Source organism: Leopardus geoffroyi, chromosome D2 (assembly GCF_018350155.1).
Source record: "Leopardus geoffroyi isolate Oge1 chromosome D2, O.geoffroyi_Oge1_pat1.0, whole genome shotgun sequence".
Taxonomy (NCBI): Eukaryota; Metazoa; Chordata; class Mammalia; order Carnivora; family Felidae; genus Leopardus; species Leopardus geoffroyi.
In genome coordinates, this window is record NC_059334.1 from 58,986,353 (window position 1) to 59,000,375 (window position 14,023).

At 41.0% G+C, this 14,023-nt stretch overlaps 1 protein-coding gene across 1 annotated transcript; it reads right to left on the reverse strand.

Moving 5' to 3' along the window:
* Nucleotides 1-1,833: 1,833 nt before the first annotated feature.
* On the reverse strand, nucleotides 1,834-14,000 carry LOC123576937 (cytochrome c oxidase assembly protein COX15 homolog). The gene is made up of 9 exons (XM_045438533.1): nucleotides 13,764-14,000; nucleotides 12,315-12,505; nucleotides 10,488-10,610; nucleotides 10,011-10,197; nucleotides 8,047-8,214; nucleotides 6,459-6,540; nucleotides 4,975-5,129; nucleotides 3,123-3,236; nucleotides 1,834-2,154 (listed from the first exon to the last, which is right to left on the reverse strand). Exons 1-9 carry the CDS (start codon nucleotides 13,851-13,853, stop codon nucleotides 2,023-2,025), a joined length of 1,242 nt encoding a protein of 413 aa, XP_045294489.1. The 5' UTR covers nucleotides 13,854-14,000; the 3' UTR covers nucleotides 1,834-2,022.
* Nucleotides 14,001-14,023: the final 23 nt, after the last annotated feature.

Here is a 14,023-nt window from a genome sequence, read left to right on the forward strand (position 1 = left end):
CCAGCTCTGCTCTGTCTGAATGTTCTACAGTTCAATGCCCCTACTTCCTTCAAGTATTCCCTGTGTGGTGTGAGTTCTGGACTCCTCACCATCCTGGTCCCTTCCTCTGGAGACATACTTAGTAATCAGTGCCCTCCTTAAATGGGGTACCAATAGCGAAACACAGCACCTGCAACTGAAGTATTCTGAGTGCAGCTGTGACACTTCCATTGATGAAATCTGAAACACCACTAATTTTTATCAGTGTCATTACACTTTTGGTGCAAGTTGAGCCGATGGCCAACTGAAATCCCTGCCTTCTTTATATGAAATGATAGGATGCCAGGTTTCTCTATCCCGAACTTATACAACCTATTTAATTTAAATGAGGATGTTACATTTATAATACTTCATTGTATCTTGATGGTGCCACTCTGGAATTGTTTTGAGTTGTGACGTTCATCTATTATATTAGCAATGTTGGGTTGTTCCATCCTCAGGTCTGATCTTTCTGATGCCTTCATCCAAATCACCGATTTAAAAAATAAAACTGAATAAGAGCCCTATGACATGTCAAGATAGACCAGAATTATAATTTGTTAATCAAAAATTTGTTCACATATCTTAATAGATGTCCAAGTACTACGTATACCATCAAGGCCATACTTTTCTTATCCATGAGGCTGTTACGAACCTCTCTCAGGAACTGATTCATACTATCTACTCCATGTGACCTAGCAATGTTATAGCAATCAAAAGAACGAGGTTAGTGCTTGACGAATCTAAGTGGGTTACTAGTGATTATTTCCTTTTCTAAGTACTTCTAAGCCATTTTGTTACATATAGACATTAAACTTGTCAAAATCTACCCTTCCCCCTTTTTGAAAATCAGGATACTAGAAGACACTTATTTCTCGCTGAAGGCTGTCTGGCTACTTAAGGTATGCCAAGTCCTTCCCTTTGAATCTTCACCTGATGGAAGTGGAGATCATAAGGAATTTCTCCTTAGGCATAATTCAGGACTCGGGGTCAAGGAGACAAGAGCTCATGCATGTCGAATCAAGAGCTTGCTAACATTAAGAAACCTAGACAGGGGCGCCTGGGTGGCGCAGTCGGTTAAGCGTCCGACTTCAGCCAGGTACGATCTCGCGGTCCGTGAGTTCAAGCCCCGCGTCGGGCTCTGGGCTGATGGCTCAGAGCCTGGAGCCTGTTTCCGATTCTGTGTCTCCCTCTCTCTCTGCCCCTCCCCCGTTCATGCTCTGTCTCTCTCTGTCCCCCAAAAAATAAATAAACGTTGAAAAAAAAAAAAAAAAAGAAATCTAGACAGCCTACTAAAAAGGAACAAAGGCAGACATTGCTCTACGTTAAATTTGGTTTTCAACAAAAAAACTAAATTTATAAAGTTTTTTTTAATGTTTATTTTTGAGAAAGAGACAGGGTGCAAGCACAGGAGAGGCAGAGAGAGAGGGAGATAGAATCTGAAGCAGGCTCCAGGCTCTAAGATGTCAGCACAGAGCCCGATACAGGGGTTGATCCCACGAATCTAGAGATCATGACCTTAGCCAAAGTTGGACGCTTAACCAACTCAGCCACTCAGGTGCCCCTAAATTTATAAAGATTTTAAAAAGGAATATTTAGTTAAATATACTTAATGACACTCTTGATCCAGTGACTTTGTTAAAAACAGGCAAAGAATTTTACTTTTTTAATGTTTGTTTATTTTTGAGAGAGAGCACACATGCATGTGAGCAGAGGAGGGGCAGAGAGAGGGAGACAGAGGATCCAAAGTGGGCTCTGCGCTGACAGCAGAGACCCCAGTGCAGAGCTTGAACCCACAAACCATGAGATCATGACTCAAGCTGAAGTCAGAGCTTTACTAAGTCACCCAGACACCCCAAAACAGGCAAAAGAATTTTAAATAACTTGACCAGTTTGGAAACCACTTGGTATGCCAAGGACATCCTTTTAGAAAACTCCCAAGTTCTTGTGCTCTCTGATGAGCTCTCAAATGCACTTTCAGTTATAGGAAGCTGATCCTCGGAATTATTTTGGGACTCTTCGGAGTTCATTCATGAGCCAAAGGGCAACACTAAGCAGAGCCAGGGAGCCTGACTGGTGAGTGGCAGCCAAAGGAGTTGGAACGTACATTAGCAGAGTGCTAATGCCCAAGCCCACCTGTGACAGAGGAAAGAATGCAGTAAGAAAAGCAGGAGCCACAACTTCAAATGACTGGGCATAGACAACCAGATACATAAATTTCCACATTCTCCCATCAGAACACTAAAAATATATATTTAAGAATTTTCACAAGTAAATATACTCACAACAAAGGAAATTCAAACAAAATAAACCTAATATTCTCTTTAATTATCCTTCACCCTAGCCCAGCTCCCCCCTGCCAAGGTAGTTTATCAGTTTCTACACACTTACACTTTTTCATAGATGTTTACAGAAAAACATACTCCTGTACTTTTAAAAATTGGATTGTTCTGCTACTTGCTTTTTTCCACTTAACAACATGCGTCTTGAGATCTTACTATTTTAAACTGCTACACAGTATTCCACAGTATGGGTGTGCCATACTTGTATATTTAGGTTGTTTCCAGCTTTTTACTATCACAGCAATTTTACCATGAGTTTCTTTGTACACAGCTCTCTGTGCACTGGAATGTTTCTAGGGCAGGAACTAAGAAGTCACTTTTCTGGACCAAAAGATTATACATTTAACATTTTAAAAGATAATGCCAAACTGCCCTCTGGAAAAAACTATACCAACTCATGCTCTCACCAAGAATATATGAAGGTATCCATTTTCCTATGCCCATGCCAATACCTGATAATCTTAAAAAATTTTTTTTGCCCCAATCTAACAGGCACAAAGTGGCATGCATTATTTTAATTTGCTCCTCTCTGATCCATGATGCTTCTCTCGGATCATGAATGAGGCTAAACAGCTTTTCATATTTCTTGGTCATTCATTGTTCCTCTTATGAGAACTATGTATACTCATATCCTCATTTTATTTTCCGGTTATTAATCTTTTAGTCTATTACAAATATTGAAATCATTTTCTCCTAGCCTGTCACCTTCCTTTTTTAACTTAGTTTTGGAGATCCCTCAGACCAAAAAGAAGTGGTTTATACCTGTGTATATGCCAAAGCTAGCAGAGTCACTGCTGCCATTTTGGTCCTTCGAGGAAGGGGAATTCTCCGGGAGAGGAAGTAGAGCACTGTCACGGCTGTAACTGAAGTGATTCCCTGCAGAAAGGAAGGTATCTCACCAAGTGCCAGGAAGAAATGTCCCACCCTCCTGATTTCTGCTCATCTTACACGTATCTTCTCTGGAACCAGTGAGTCACCATTAAACACTTTCTTATACCAGGCAGAGAACGACCTGTGGCTCCACCTGTGATTACTCCTCAGTCTCCTCCATGTTCTGCTTGCCACTTAAATGTTCATGTTCCCCACGGCACCTATCACTCTAGACACTCTTACTCTCTCTTCTCAGTGATCCTTTCCAAATTCCAACATGGGTGCGCCCCTCAGGGGTAGCCCTCACTTTTTAAGTCATTCTTTGCATCCTTATGCCTAATTTTATCTCCTCTCAAATCCTGGGGTTTCTTTCTTTTTTTTTTTTTAATGTTTATTTTTGAGAGAGAGAGCATCAGCAGGGGAGGATCAGAGAGAAAGGGAGACACAGAACCCAAAGCAGGCTCCTAGCTCCAAGTTGTCAGCACAGAGCCCGATGCAGGGCTCAAACCCATCAACTGTGAGATCATGACCTGAGCCGCAGTCAGACGCTCAACCGACTGGGCCAACCAGGTGCCCCACTAATCCTGTATTTTTAAAGTGGGTCTGACCCCAGCACATGAGGGTTATTCTCCTGGGCTGTGAGTAGAGAAGGTAGTGGTGCTGGCAGCTAGTGCTAAAAACAAGTGAAAGTATCATTTTCCTTCCCGCCGCACTTCAGTAAAGGATTGGCAATAGGCTCTCCTTTCCCACTCCATGATGTCAAGGAGAATGTTCGTCTATAACTTTTTACATCTATTTCACTTTTCCTTTTCAGAGCTTTCCAGGATGACAATTTCAACTAGACTCTACTTATTACAAAATGTTGGCAAAGAGGCCTGAGCCCACACAAGGTAACTGGCCCAAGTGCCAGTGTTGCCCTTGGGGGTCTGAGTCCTCTGGACCTCTGTCTTTGGGTGTGCTCCAATCACCTCATACCCAGCACACCTCAATCTGATGACATCCTTCATCTCCAGCCCAACACTCATTCCAGTAGTCCTATTTCTGGGTGTGTTTTAAGCATGCCACAGAATAAACTTTGGGATCTTCTTTACCATCGTTACTACAGCCAATCTTCTCCTTAGAGCCTGTTTGTGATCCACTGTTCTCTTCAAGTTCTGCTCCCCCACACAGCCTAGAGCCCCACCACTCTCACCTGCAATACTGCAATGGCACCTCTGCTTCTTGCTGGCCTCCTTGCTGCCAGTCTTTCCTGGCTCCAACGTATCACGCCCAGCTACCAAGCCAATCTTAACATGACTCAGAGCAGGCCCTTAATAAATATCAGCTTAAATAAGATGACAAACATTTTAGCTCCCTGGAGTTTTGGTTCAGCTCTGATAGTTATATGTTCAGCAGCCTATCTTTGCCCTCTCTTCTCTACTTGGCCTCATTTCCACTAAAATGACTCTCCTATGTGTGTGCAGGATTGAGGGAAGTTATCCTTTGCCAGATGGCAAAAGGCATATTCCAACTTTAAGAAGATGGCAGTATCCCAAAAGCCAGAATTTGGCTGAAAGTGGTGTGGGTAATTAGGACAAAAACATCACATCAGAGAACTGGTGCTAAATTTCTCCCAAAAAGAAAAGGAAATCTAGTGCCCACTCTGTTCTACCCTCTCTTAGTGCTGCCATCAGTGCCTCAGACACCCCAAAGGCTGTGAGAGGCTCCCTGTGCTCAGTAGCCAGTAACCAGCAGCCAGACTTACCAGAATCCGGTGATCAAACTGCACCATGGTGGGATTCTCAAAAACATTCCTCAGGATGGGGGAGAAGGTAAAGAGATCCTCTGGGATCCAAGATTCTCCCATCTTCGGGAAGGAATTGTAAACAAGCCCAGCATCCAGCCCTGCCACAAAGGCCCCTATATTCCAAGGCAAATAGTATTTATTAAAATGAGATACAGAGGAGATCAAATACTAGTTTTGGCATAGAAAAAGTTTATTATCCCAGAGACAGACAAAAAGGAATAATCAGAGAACAAAAAGATCTACAGAAGGGTTTCTAAACAGAGAATATACATCCTAATCACCACGGGAATTAAAAAAAAAACAACAACCCACAAACTGCATCCTCACCTGCTCCCACCCCAAGATTCTGGCATGCCTCCCTTAAAGGAGAGAACTAGAAGCTCTGGAACAAGGCATATTCGATAGAAACATCCTGTTAGTGATTTTGATGCCCTCCTTATCCCACTATGAACCAGATCTATTCGGCAAATGCTTTTCCCCCAGATACCTGCGTAATATACTCCTTCATTTCCTCAGGTCTCCACTCAATATCACCTTATCAAAGAGATCCCCTCAATGATCCTATATAAGACAGCACTTCCCCAACCTCACCTCTATCCCCTTATCCTGCTTTATTTTTTTCTTCATAGCACTGAACACCATCTGCCATATATTTTCACTGTTTATTGCCTGTCTTCCCCAAGTGCTCAAAAAAATGTTGGCTGAGTGAACACAGAAGTGAAAAAAATTTTACAAACTAAATCCTGGATAAACATGTAAAATATCCATGAATTAACAGATGACTGATCCATTATTTATGATAAAAGAGACTTTGTTTTTTTATAAATAGCATTTATGAAGTCAGAATTCATGTTCTTCCACCAAAAAGGAGAGGGGGCACAAATAACTGGTTTGATGGTTTTATTTACAGCACTGCTACTCAACAGAACTTTCTGTGATGATGGAAATATTCTCTATCTGCCATCCAAAATAGTTGCTAGACACGTGTGGCTATTGAGCACTTGAAATGTGGCTAGTGTGACTAAGGAACTAAATTTTAGATTTTATTTAATTTTAATTATTTAAGTTTAAATGGTTGCTACATGACAGGTACTGTTCTAAGCACTTCACATCTATTACTTATAGTACACCATCATCTTCATTTTACAAATGAGGTCACTAAGGCCCAGAGAGGTTATACAGCTTGCCCAAGGTCACAGAGTTCATAGGTGGTAAAGCCAGGATTTGAACCTAGGCAGTCTGGATCCAGATAAATGCTCAATATTTTTGTTCAACTGACCGGAAAGCAGGGTTTTTGGAAGGGAGGAAGGAACAGAAAACAGAGGGTGAAGATGGTGGGTGTGAGAGAGGCAGGTGTGAAAGGGAAATAGGAAGGTGCAAGAGGAAAGGACAAACTCCCCCCTGGAGTTTGTCTAGAGCCCGTTGGATGAGAAGAGTCCTACCTGAGAGAGCTGTAAGGAACACTAGGCCTGCTGTTCCATGAGCACATCGCCTCAACCACAGAAGCTGACGAGTTTCAGGCAACTAAAGAAGAAAAGCATTCAGATAAACTGTACTGCAAGAACCACGGGAGGCAGCAAAGATCTCCAAGGCCAAAGTCAAGTGACAGTCTGAAGCCTCATTTTCTCTGACTCCCTAAATAGGTTGAGCATTCCCAGCAGATATTCTGTTCAAATATGCATCATATTTTACGATGTTTATACATTTACTATGTCTTCCTTGCTATCCTGTAAGTTTTGTGAAGGCAGGAACTGACATCTGTCTTGCTTGGTGAAGTAATCCTAGCCCAGTGCTCAGTGTGTAAATACTCATTACATATCTGTTCAAAAATGATTTGCATTGCATTTCCCATTGCAAGGGAAAAATGCTTCACCATGTTTGAAATGATGTGGCTTAAGATAGAGGACTAGATTTTCATGTTGTTTATGTATGATATTTAGTGCTTTGCAAATATAGTCAGAATCAAAATGCCTAAAGTAGAGACTCTTCCATTTAGTGTTTTGTTAATATAAAAATTTGATTTTATTTTTACTGTAGCCAACTTCTGATACTAATCAGTGAAGCAACAAATATTTATTAAGAACTTTATAAACAGGTTACCATAAAGATACAAAGGAGTTAAGGAGTTAAGTCAGACTACTGTCCTTAAATGGTCTATAATCTAGTACATGAAGAGTGAGATATCATTAGAAAGATAACGTAGGACAATCTATCAGTACTGTCCAATGGAACTTTCTGTGATGATGGAAATGTTCTATAATCTAAGCATGTGGATTGTCTACTGCACCAATGTTTTGACCCCATCTGGCTTCCCTGTGGGGATGACTGCCAAGTCTACAACTCCTCTCCTTGTTGGGATTGAGGCTACTTATTCCAAGTACCTACTGGATAATTCTACCTAAAAGTCCTTTGTCATCTCAAACTTCATTACATGGACAGGTTATCCAGGCCAACCATGACTTTAATACCAAAAATAATAGTCATTTTTAGAAAAACTAGTGTTTTCCTTTGATCAGCATACAAAGAAAATATTTCAGACAAGATCACTATATTGTCAGATTTGATGAATGATAGGTCCCCAACTAAAGAATAAACAGCCCCCATGGCTCCTGTACACCATCAAAGGTTCAGAAACAGCTTCCATTCTGGCCTTCCTCCATCCCTCTGGGAGTCACAAGTAAGGCTCTTGTTGCAACCCCTTCCTACCTTTTCTAAAATTCATGTTTTCACTGTTCCCAACAGGCAGTGCAAACAGAATATTCGGCTCCTGTACTAATTTTCCTTTGAATGAGTTGTTCCAGCTCAAAAGAGTAATGACACATTTTCCTTTGCAGTTCCAAAGCTTTCTAGAATCTCAAAGTTCAATGCTTCTGTCATATTTGATTATATCTAATTTCTGGTAAATCGGTAGATGTTACTTAGGGAATGTGTGCATTTTGATTTATAACTTCCCAGAAGAAGCAGAATTTCTGTTCCTGTGACCCTGTCAGCATCTGTGTAGATGTACTAACAGCATAGACTGACTTTTACCTTGTGCTGAGGGAGCAGCAGTGAGAGTGAAGTCCACAAGCTGGCACAATAAAGAACAAGGGCTGATCCCAGGTGGGCAGCAAGGCGGTACTGACTGACCCGAGGGATGTCATGGGAGTCTGGTTTTTCTTCTAATCCACTTTTCACCATATACCATCCTAACAGACCCTAGAATCAAAAACAGAAGGGGCAAATAACACACAGCTGGATCTGTCTATTCAACTTTACTATCTGAGAAAGCGAGTTATCAATTATCAGTACTCCCTACCTGACCTCTCCTTTCCATATCTTCCCATATCCCCAGTATCCCAGGAGTCGTAACCTATCCACATTTTCACACATAGCACCACAAATACTTAACCACTGCTTAGGTTAACATTTTATTCAAGTATAAGCCAAATACAGAAAAGTACCAAAAAGTGTATCTATGGGCAAAACCTTAGAAATACTTGCTAGAATTTAATATTATTTAAACCAGTGAAATATAAGAATAAAAAGAGAGTTTTCTCTATACAAACTAGATCATATGCTTTGGAAAAGCTTTGATAAAGATAACTGCTTAATAACAATCATTGTCAAGTTAGTAGGAATAGACAATTATAAAAGTTTTGGGTAGAGGGGAGTAAAAAATTTGTAAGGCTTTGCCAGCAGATTGCTTTGCAAATGTCTAAGTTCCCACTCTTCTTTAAGGAAAATGAAATGAAATAATAGTTTATGAGGATGTAAGAGATCTGAAGTTAAATTCCAATCAGAGGACTTAAAGAACAGGTCTTAGCTCTTCATTTAAAAAAAAAAAAAGTAATCAAAGTACAGGCTTAAGCTTAAAAATGCAAGGTATGTATTATTCTGATTCTCTGCTTAACTTTTTCAATTAACCAAACAACTGTCAGTTTCATTTCTATCAGATAAGATATAGCCCTTTCACCCCCACTCTCCCAAGTCAATAGAAGCATGTCAAGAGGTGGGATTCTCCCACCTCTTCTACATAGCTCTCCTCAGGAAATCTTCTGGGGCATGTCTTTATCCTTAGTGATGACCCTGGATGGTCTAATTATCTTGATTTCATCTGCATAGGACATTGGAAGAAAAGGAGTGTAAAGTGTGATTTGCCAGCCCCACTTTCTTCTTCCCATAACCCCATGTAACATCTTCAAATTTCTACCGCCCTTGGAGTCGATCTTTAGTGGGTTTTTTTTTTTTCATTCTAAAATAAACTTTCATTTTGTTTTACCAACCCTTCCCTAGGTCTTAGGGACATTTACTAATGTCTCTTTACCTGTTTCTATTGCCTCTATTTTGTCTCTTCCATCTCCCTCTTTAATTCTTTCTAATTGGTTCATATTCTTACTACTTCAGAGTCAAATTAACCAATTAGCTTCTTCCTGATCAAATTCTGATGTTTCTTTGAGCTCTAAGACTCTCTCTGAGGGCGTAGAATCATGACCCAAATACTCATAAGTACCGTCTCTCATATTCCTTTTCTTGGCTCTCAGTCTCAGTCTCACCAAACCCTTAACTGTGGGAGCTTTCAAATTTGCTTCTTTAGCCATTCTAGCACAGAAAAGCCATAGAGCAGACAAGTGAGAAAAGGGGAGGAGAAAAGAACCCAGGAAGAGATCCATGACAGGAAAGAAACTCTTGTGACACAAAAATATATTTACTGAGTGCTTACTAATTCCAGGAACTAAACTAAGTATTGTATATGCATGATCTATCTCATTTAATAGTCACATAAGTCAACCAGTAGGCACTATTATTATCCCTATTTACAGGTAAGGAAAGCATAGCCTACCGAAGGTAGACAACTTGCCCTACTAAGTGGCAGAGCTGGGCCACACTTGTAACACTAAAATTCATCCTCTTACCCACTCTGTAATACAGACTCAGATTCTTTCCTTAAAAACAATACCAACCAGGAAGCTCCTGGAAGCATCTCTGGTTTCCCAAACTTGAATAAATCTCACCTGGAAGCAGACTAGCCCACACAGGGCAAGAACACGTCCTTTCATGCCACGGCTGAGCCAGCCCTTTCTCCAAAAATAGGCAGCAGGCAGGATGTATGTGAGGCCCACAAGGCGACCCCACATTCGATGTGAGTACTCCATGTACCAGATGAACTTGAATTCGGCCAGTGTCATATCATGATTCAAGCTGGGAGGAAGGGAAGTCAAAAAAGAAGAAAGAGGAAACATCCATCTGATTGTTATTTACCGAGAGAATGCAGGAGCATTCTCAGTTTTGAAGCTTGAAATGAAAGGTCTGCCTTCTTCCTCATCCGTGACCCCAGGATCACTCTGGAACTGGAGGTTTAGAGTAGAAAGCTCACTAAACATAACTGGAGCAGATATCAATAATGGAATCTAACCATTCTGAAATGCTGAAATACGCAAAAGATTGAGAAGGCCTAGTGGGGCATTTACCTGATTTTCTATAATACTTACATTTTAAATTCTGGAAATTGCTGATATTTTTGGAATTCTGCTTCCCATTCCTCTTGGTGTGTAGGTGGCTTCATCTCCTTTATTAAATTCCAGTCTACCATTGAGAGGCCAGACTCTGTCAACCTTAAGATAGGAAAGAAATGGTGTGTGCACACATGCACGGGTGCCCATGCAATGCTGGATTTCTCATGAACAGTTAACAGAAACGGGGATCTGAACTTAACCCCTCTAAAGGTAAACACAACATTTCACTATATCCTTTTTTGACACCTTGCTTTCTTCTTACTGCTTAAAATTTCACCAGAAAGAGCTGCCATCAGGTACACATTTCTTGACTCCTTATTCTCTCAATCCTTTCATTCAACTCTCTTTACCTCTTTCTTTCACTAACATTCCTTAACAGGTAATATCAACCCTTACACCCAAGAAATGTGCCCTACATGGGTAGGAGACATTATTTACACAGGGAAAAGAGATTTGTTAGATATAAAACAGTTTAGATTCTTGAGTGAATTTAAAGCTAATAAAATTCAAATGTGTTGCAGTTTCCCATAACGGCCTATACAACATATGATATTTTGAAATAAGGGTACAGGGAATGCGGAGGAAATCTGAGCAACACATACTGTATTAACACCAGAAGGTATTTTCACCAAAAGGAGCAAGGATTCCTAAGGTAAAAGGCTGATTTTAGGTCAGAGGCAAGAAATGTAGAAGATGAACCTGGAACATCATATCCAGAAAGCAAAGAATTAAAGGTTACTAGTACCCTGTCAAAAAAAAAAAAAAACAAAACAACCCTGGAGACAATTTGAAGAGGCTCCCATTGACTAAAGATGGAACAATCTGAGCACACCATCAAAGCAATGGATTGAAACATCAAACACATTTAAACTGATGAGCTCATAATATGTAAAAAACCAAACACTTTATTGATCACCTTTGGAGGATGCTTGGGAACCAATTTATTATTTTCAGAATTGGTAAATAAAGGGAATTTATTTATCCTGCCTTTCCTATACAAACTGTACAAACAGTACCTTAGGATAACCAAACTGTTGATGAGAGAAAGTTCCTCTTTAGAGTTGAGCTAATAAATTATTAGAATTTTGCAACTGTAATGAAACCATGGATCTAGGCAATGATAATCAATGGCTGTTGGTATCTCTAATAGACACCAGATATTTATGAATGTTGTAATCACCTATGAGGGATTTTGCCCCCTGCTCCCATCCTGAATCTTATCAAGCAACAACCCATTTACAGGAATACAGGGGATAAGGGAACATGTTAAACACCACCACAAGTATGCAATCAGCAAAATCCAGACTGTGGGAAACTCCATATGACACATCAGTTGGGTTTCTTTAATAGCAAAAAAAAAAACCAAACAAAGAAAAAAAAAAAAAACTACAAAGAATGGGGGAGGAAGGGAGAAGAATCTAAATCTATAAAATCTCTTTATAGATTTAAAGAGACCTAAGAGGCATATGAACCAATTGTGATACATGGAACTTATGTGGATTTAATTCAAACAAACTATACAAAAAATTTTTTGAGACAAATTTGAAAACTGTATGTAGAGGGAAAATACATAAAAACAATGCATATCAAAACAGTTAAGACCTAAACAAGTCTTTATGAAGGGCTCCTAATAATAAAACTCTGGATTGTTCTATAGCAGGGCAAGTCATCCGACATGTCCCTCTACATATATAAAATGAGGGAGCTAGACTAGATGATTCCTAAGGACTCTTCCCCCTTAGTCATTCCATGTTTCTACTGATGACCCAAATAGCTGACTCTCGCTATGAGCAAATTACTCACCTAGTCATTCCACCAAGAATAACTGCTCCAGCCACTGTTCCACTGCAGACCAGGAGCCATCGGCCCACCACCCGCTCAGCAGCTTTTGAGGGAAGGGACACTGTACCCCTTCCAGACTGCAAAGCTACTTCAGAGATGGTGCTGTATTGCCCTGGCCTTAAGAGGTGCCTGATCCCACAGCTGCAACCACACTAAGGATCAAGACAGACAAATTACAACTGGAGACAGAGGGAAAGGCCTCAGTCCACTACTCTCATACACAATCCCACTCTGTCTAGAGTGGAGTACCCTGTACAGTCACATCTCCACCGCTTCTGCTCTAGTAAATCATCATCTCCTATCCAAATCACTGCATCCACATCCCCCTTCACCCCCCGCCACCCCCGCACCTGGTTTTCCTGCCTCTAGTCTTGCCTCACTCCAATCCATCCCCATACCACATGAACCTTCTAGTCTCAGCATGCTTCCCCCAGACTTAACTCCACACCTAAGTATGGATTTTCTTTCTCCTGTGGGAATTTAAACATGACTTCTCTGACTGGGACGCTCCTTGTTGTCTGATTGGTAACATCAACTATAGATCTTAGTTTAGTTGTCACCTCCTCTGGGAAGTGTTCCTAGACTCTGCCAGGTCTGCAACAAGTCGTTCTCACACTACACTGTACCTCCCCTATCTCAGCCCTTAACACATTGCAATGTACTTCAGGTTCATTTGTCTCTACCAACCACTAAGCTAGGAGTGTGGGACAGCAGTATCTGGTCGGTCTGGTGCTTTCCCTCCTGCAAATTTCATTTCTAACACATTCCCTTACATAACAAGATCTTAATAAAGATTTGACAAATGAATTACAAGCGAATTCATTTGACAAATGAATTACTGTGCCTTCCTCTAGGGTGGGAGACTTTTGGTATTTATCTTTCCTAACACATAATAATCACTCAATAGTTATTTGTTGAGCAAATAAACACCCTCTTCTGATTCTGTCCCTGAGTCCAAAGGTTCGTGTTCTGTTTCCTAACTTTAGACAACTTAAATTAAGCCTCAATTTCCTTCTCTGTAGAATGGGATTATAGTTCCATACCTGACTACCTGAGGGCTTTTAGCAAACCTCAAATATATAGGTAAAAATTACTGAGCTTTTACTATGTGCTAAGTGCTTGCTGTATAGGAAATTATTCAATCCTCCCCAGAAACTTATGAAGTAGGTATTGCAATTCCCATTTTACAGACGAAGAAACTAAGGGACAGAAAGGTTACCTAACTTGGCTGATATCACACAGCCAGTAAGTGGCAAATCCAGATCTTTAACTCAGGGACTTTGGGCACAAAGAAATGCGTTGTGAATTCTAAGGAACTACGTCAATGTGATGTCGAATTATCTATTATTTTTCTCCTGACTCTTTCTCCCCATGTCCGATTCCGCGATTGAGTCGGCTGCGGTGCGGTACCTGCGTTCTAGGCGCCGCCCTAGGACCCAGGAGCCGTAGGCACGGGTTCCCCATCAAGGACTTCAGGCGCGGAAAGAGTAATCGCTGCATACTGAAGACAGTGTAAAGAAGCCACCTCCACCACCCAGCACTCTGTGGTCTCCTTTCACCGCCGCCGAATGGAAAAACACATCCGGGTCATGCAGCGCGAGCCCCTCCTTCTCAGAAGACAGGGGCGAGTAGTGACTGCGACTGCGCCAGACACTCGTCTTTCGCGGGGG

Bases quoted from the DNA above. Each gene is read 5' to 3' on its own strand.
- LOC123576937 (XM_045438533.1), bottom strand. From the start codon at position 13,853: ATGCAGCGATTACTCTTTCCGCGCCTGAAGTCCTTGATGGGGAACCCG. The intron at 10,198-10,487 runs GTAAGTATTATA...CCTTCCTCCCAG, and splicing joins CAATTTCCAGAATTTAAAAT to CTTGAATCATGATATGACAC. The intron at 8,215-10,010 runs GTGAGATTTATT...TTTTGATTCTAG, and splicing joins GTGGGCTAGTCTGCTTCCAG to GGTCTGTTAGGATGGTATAT.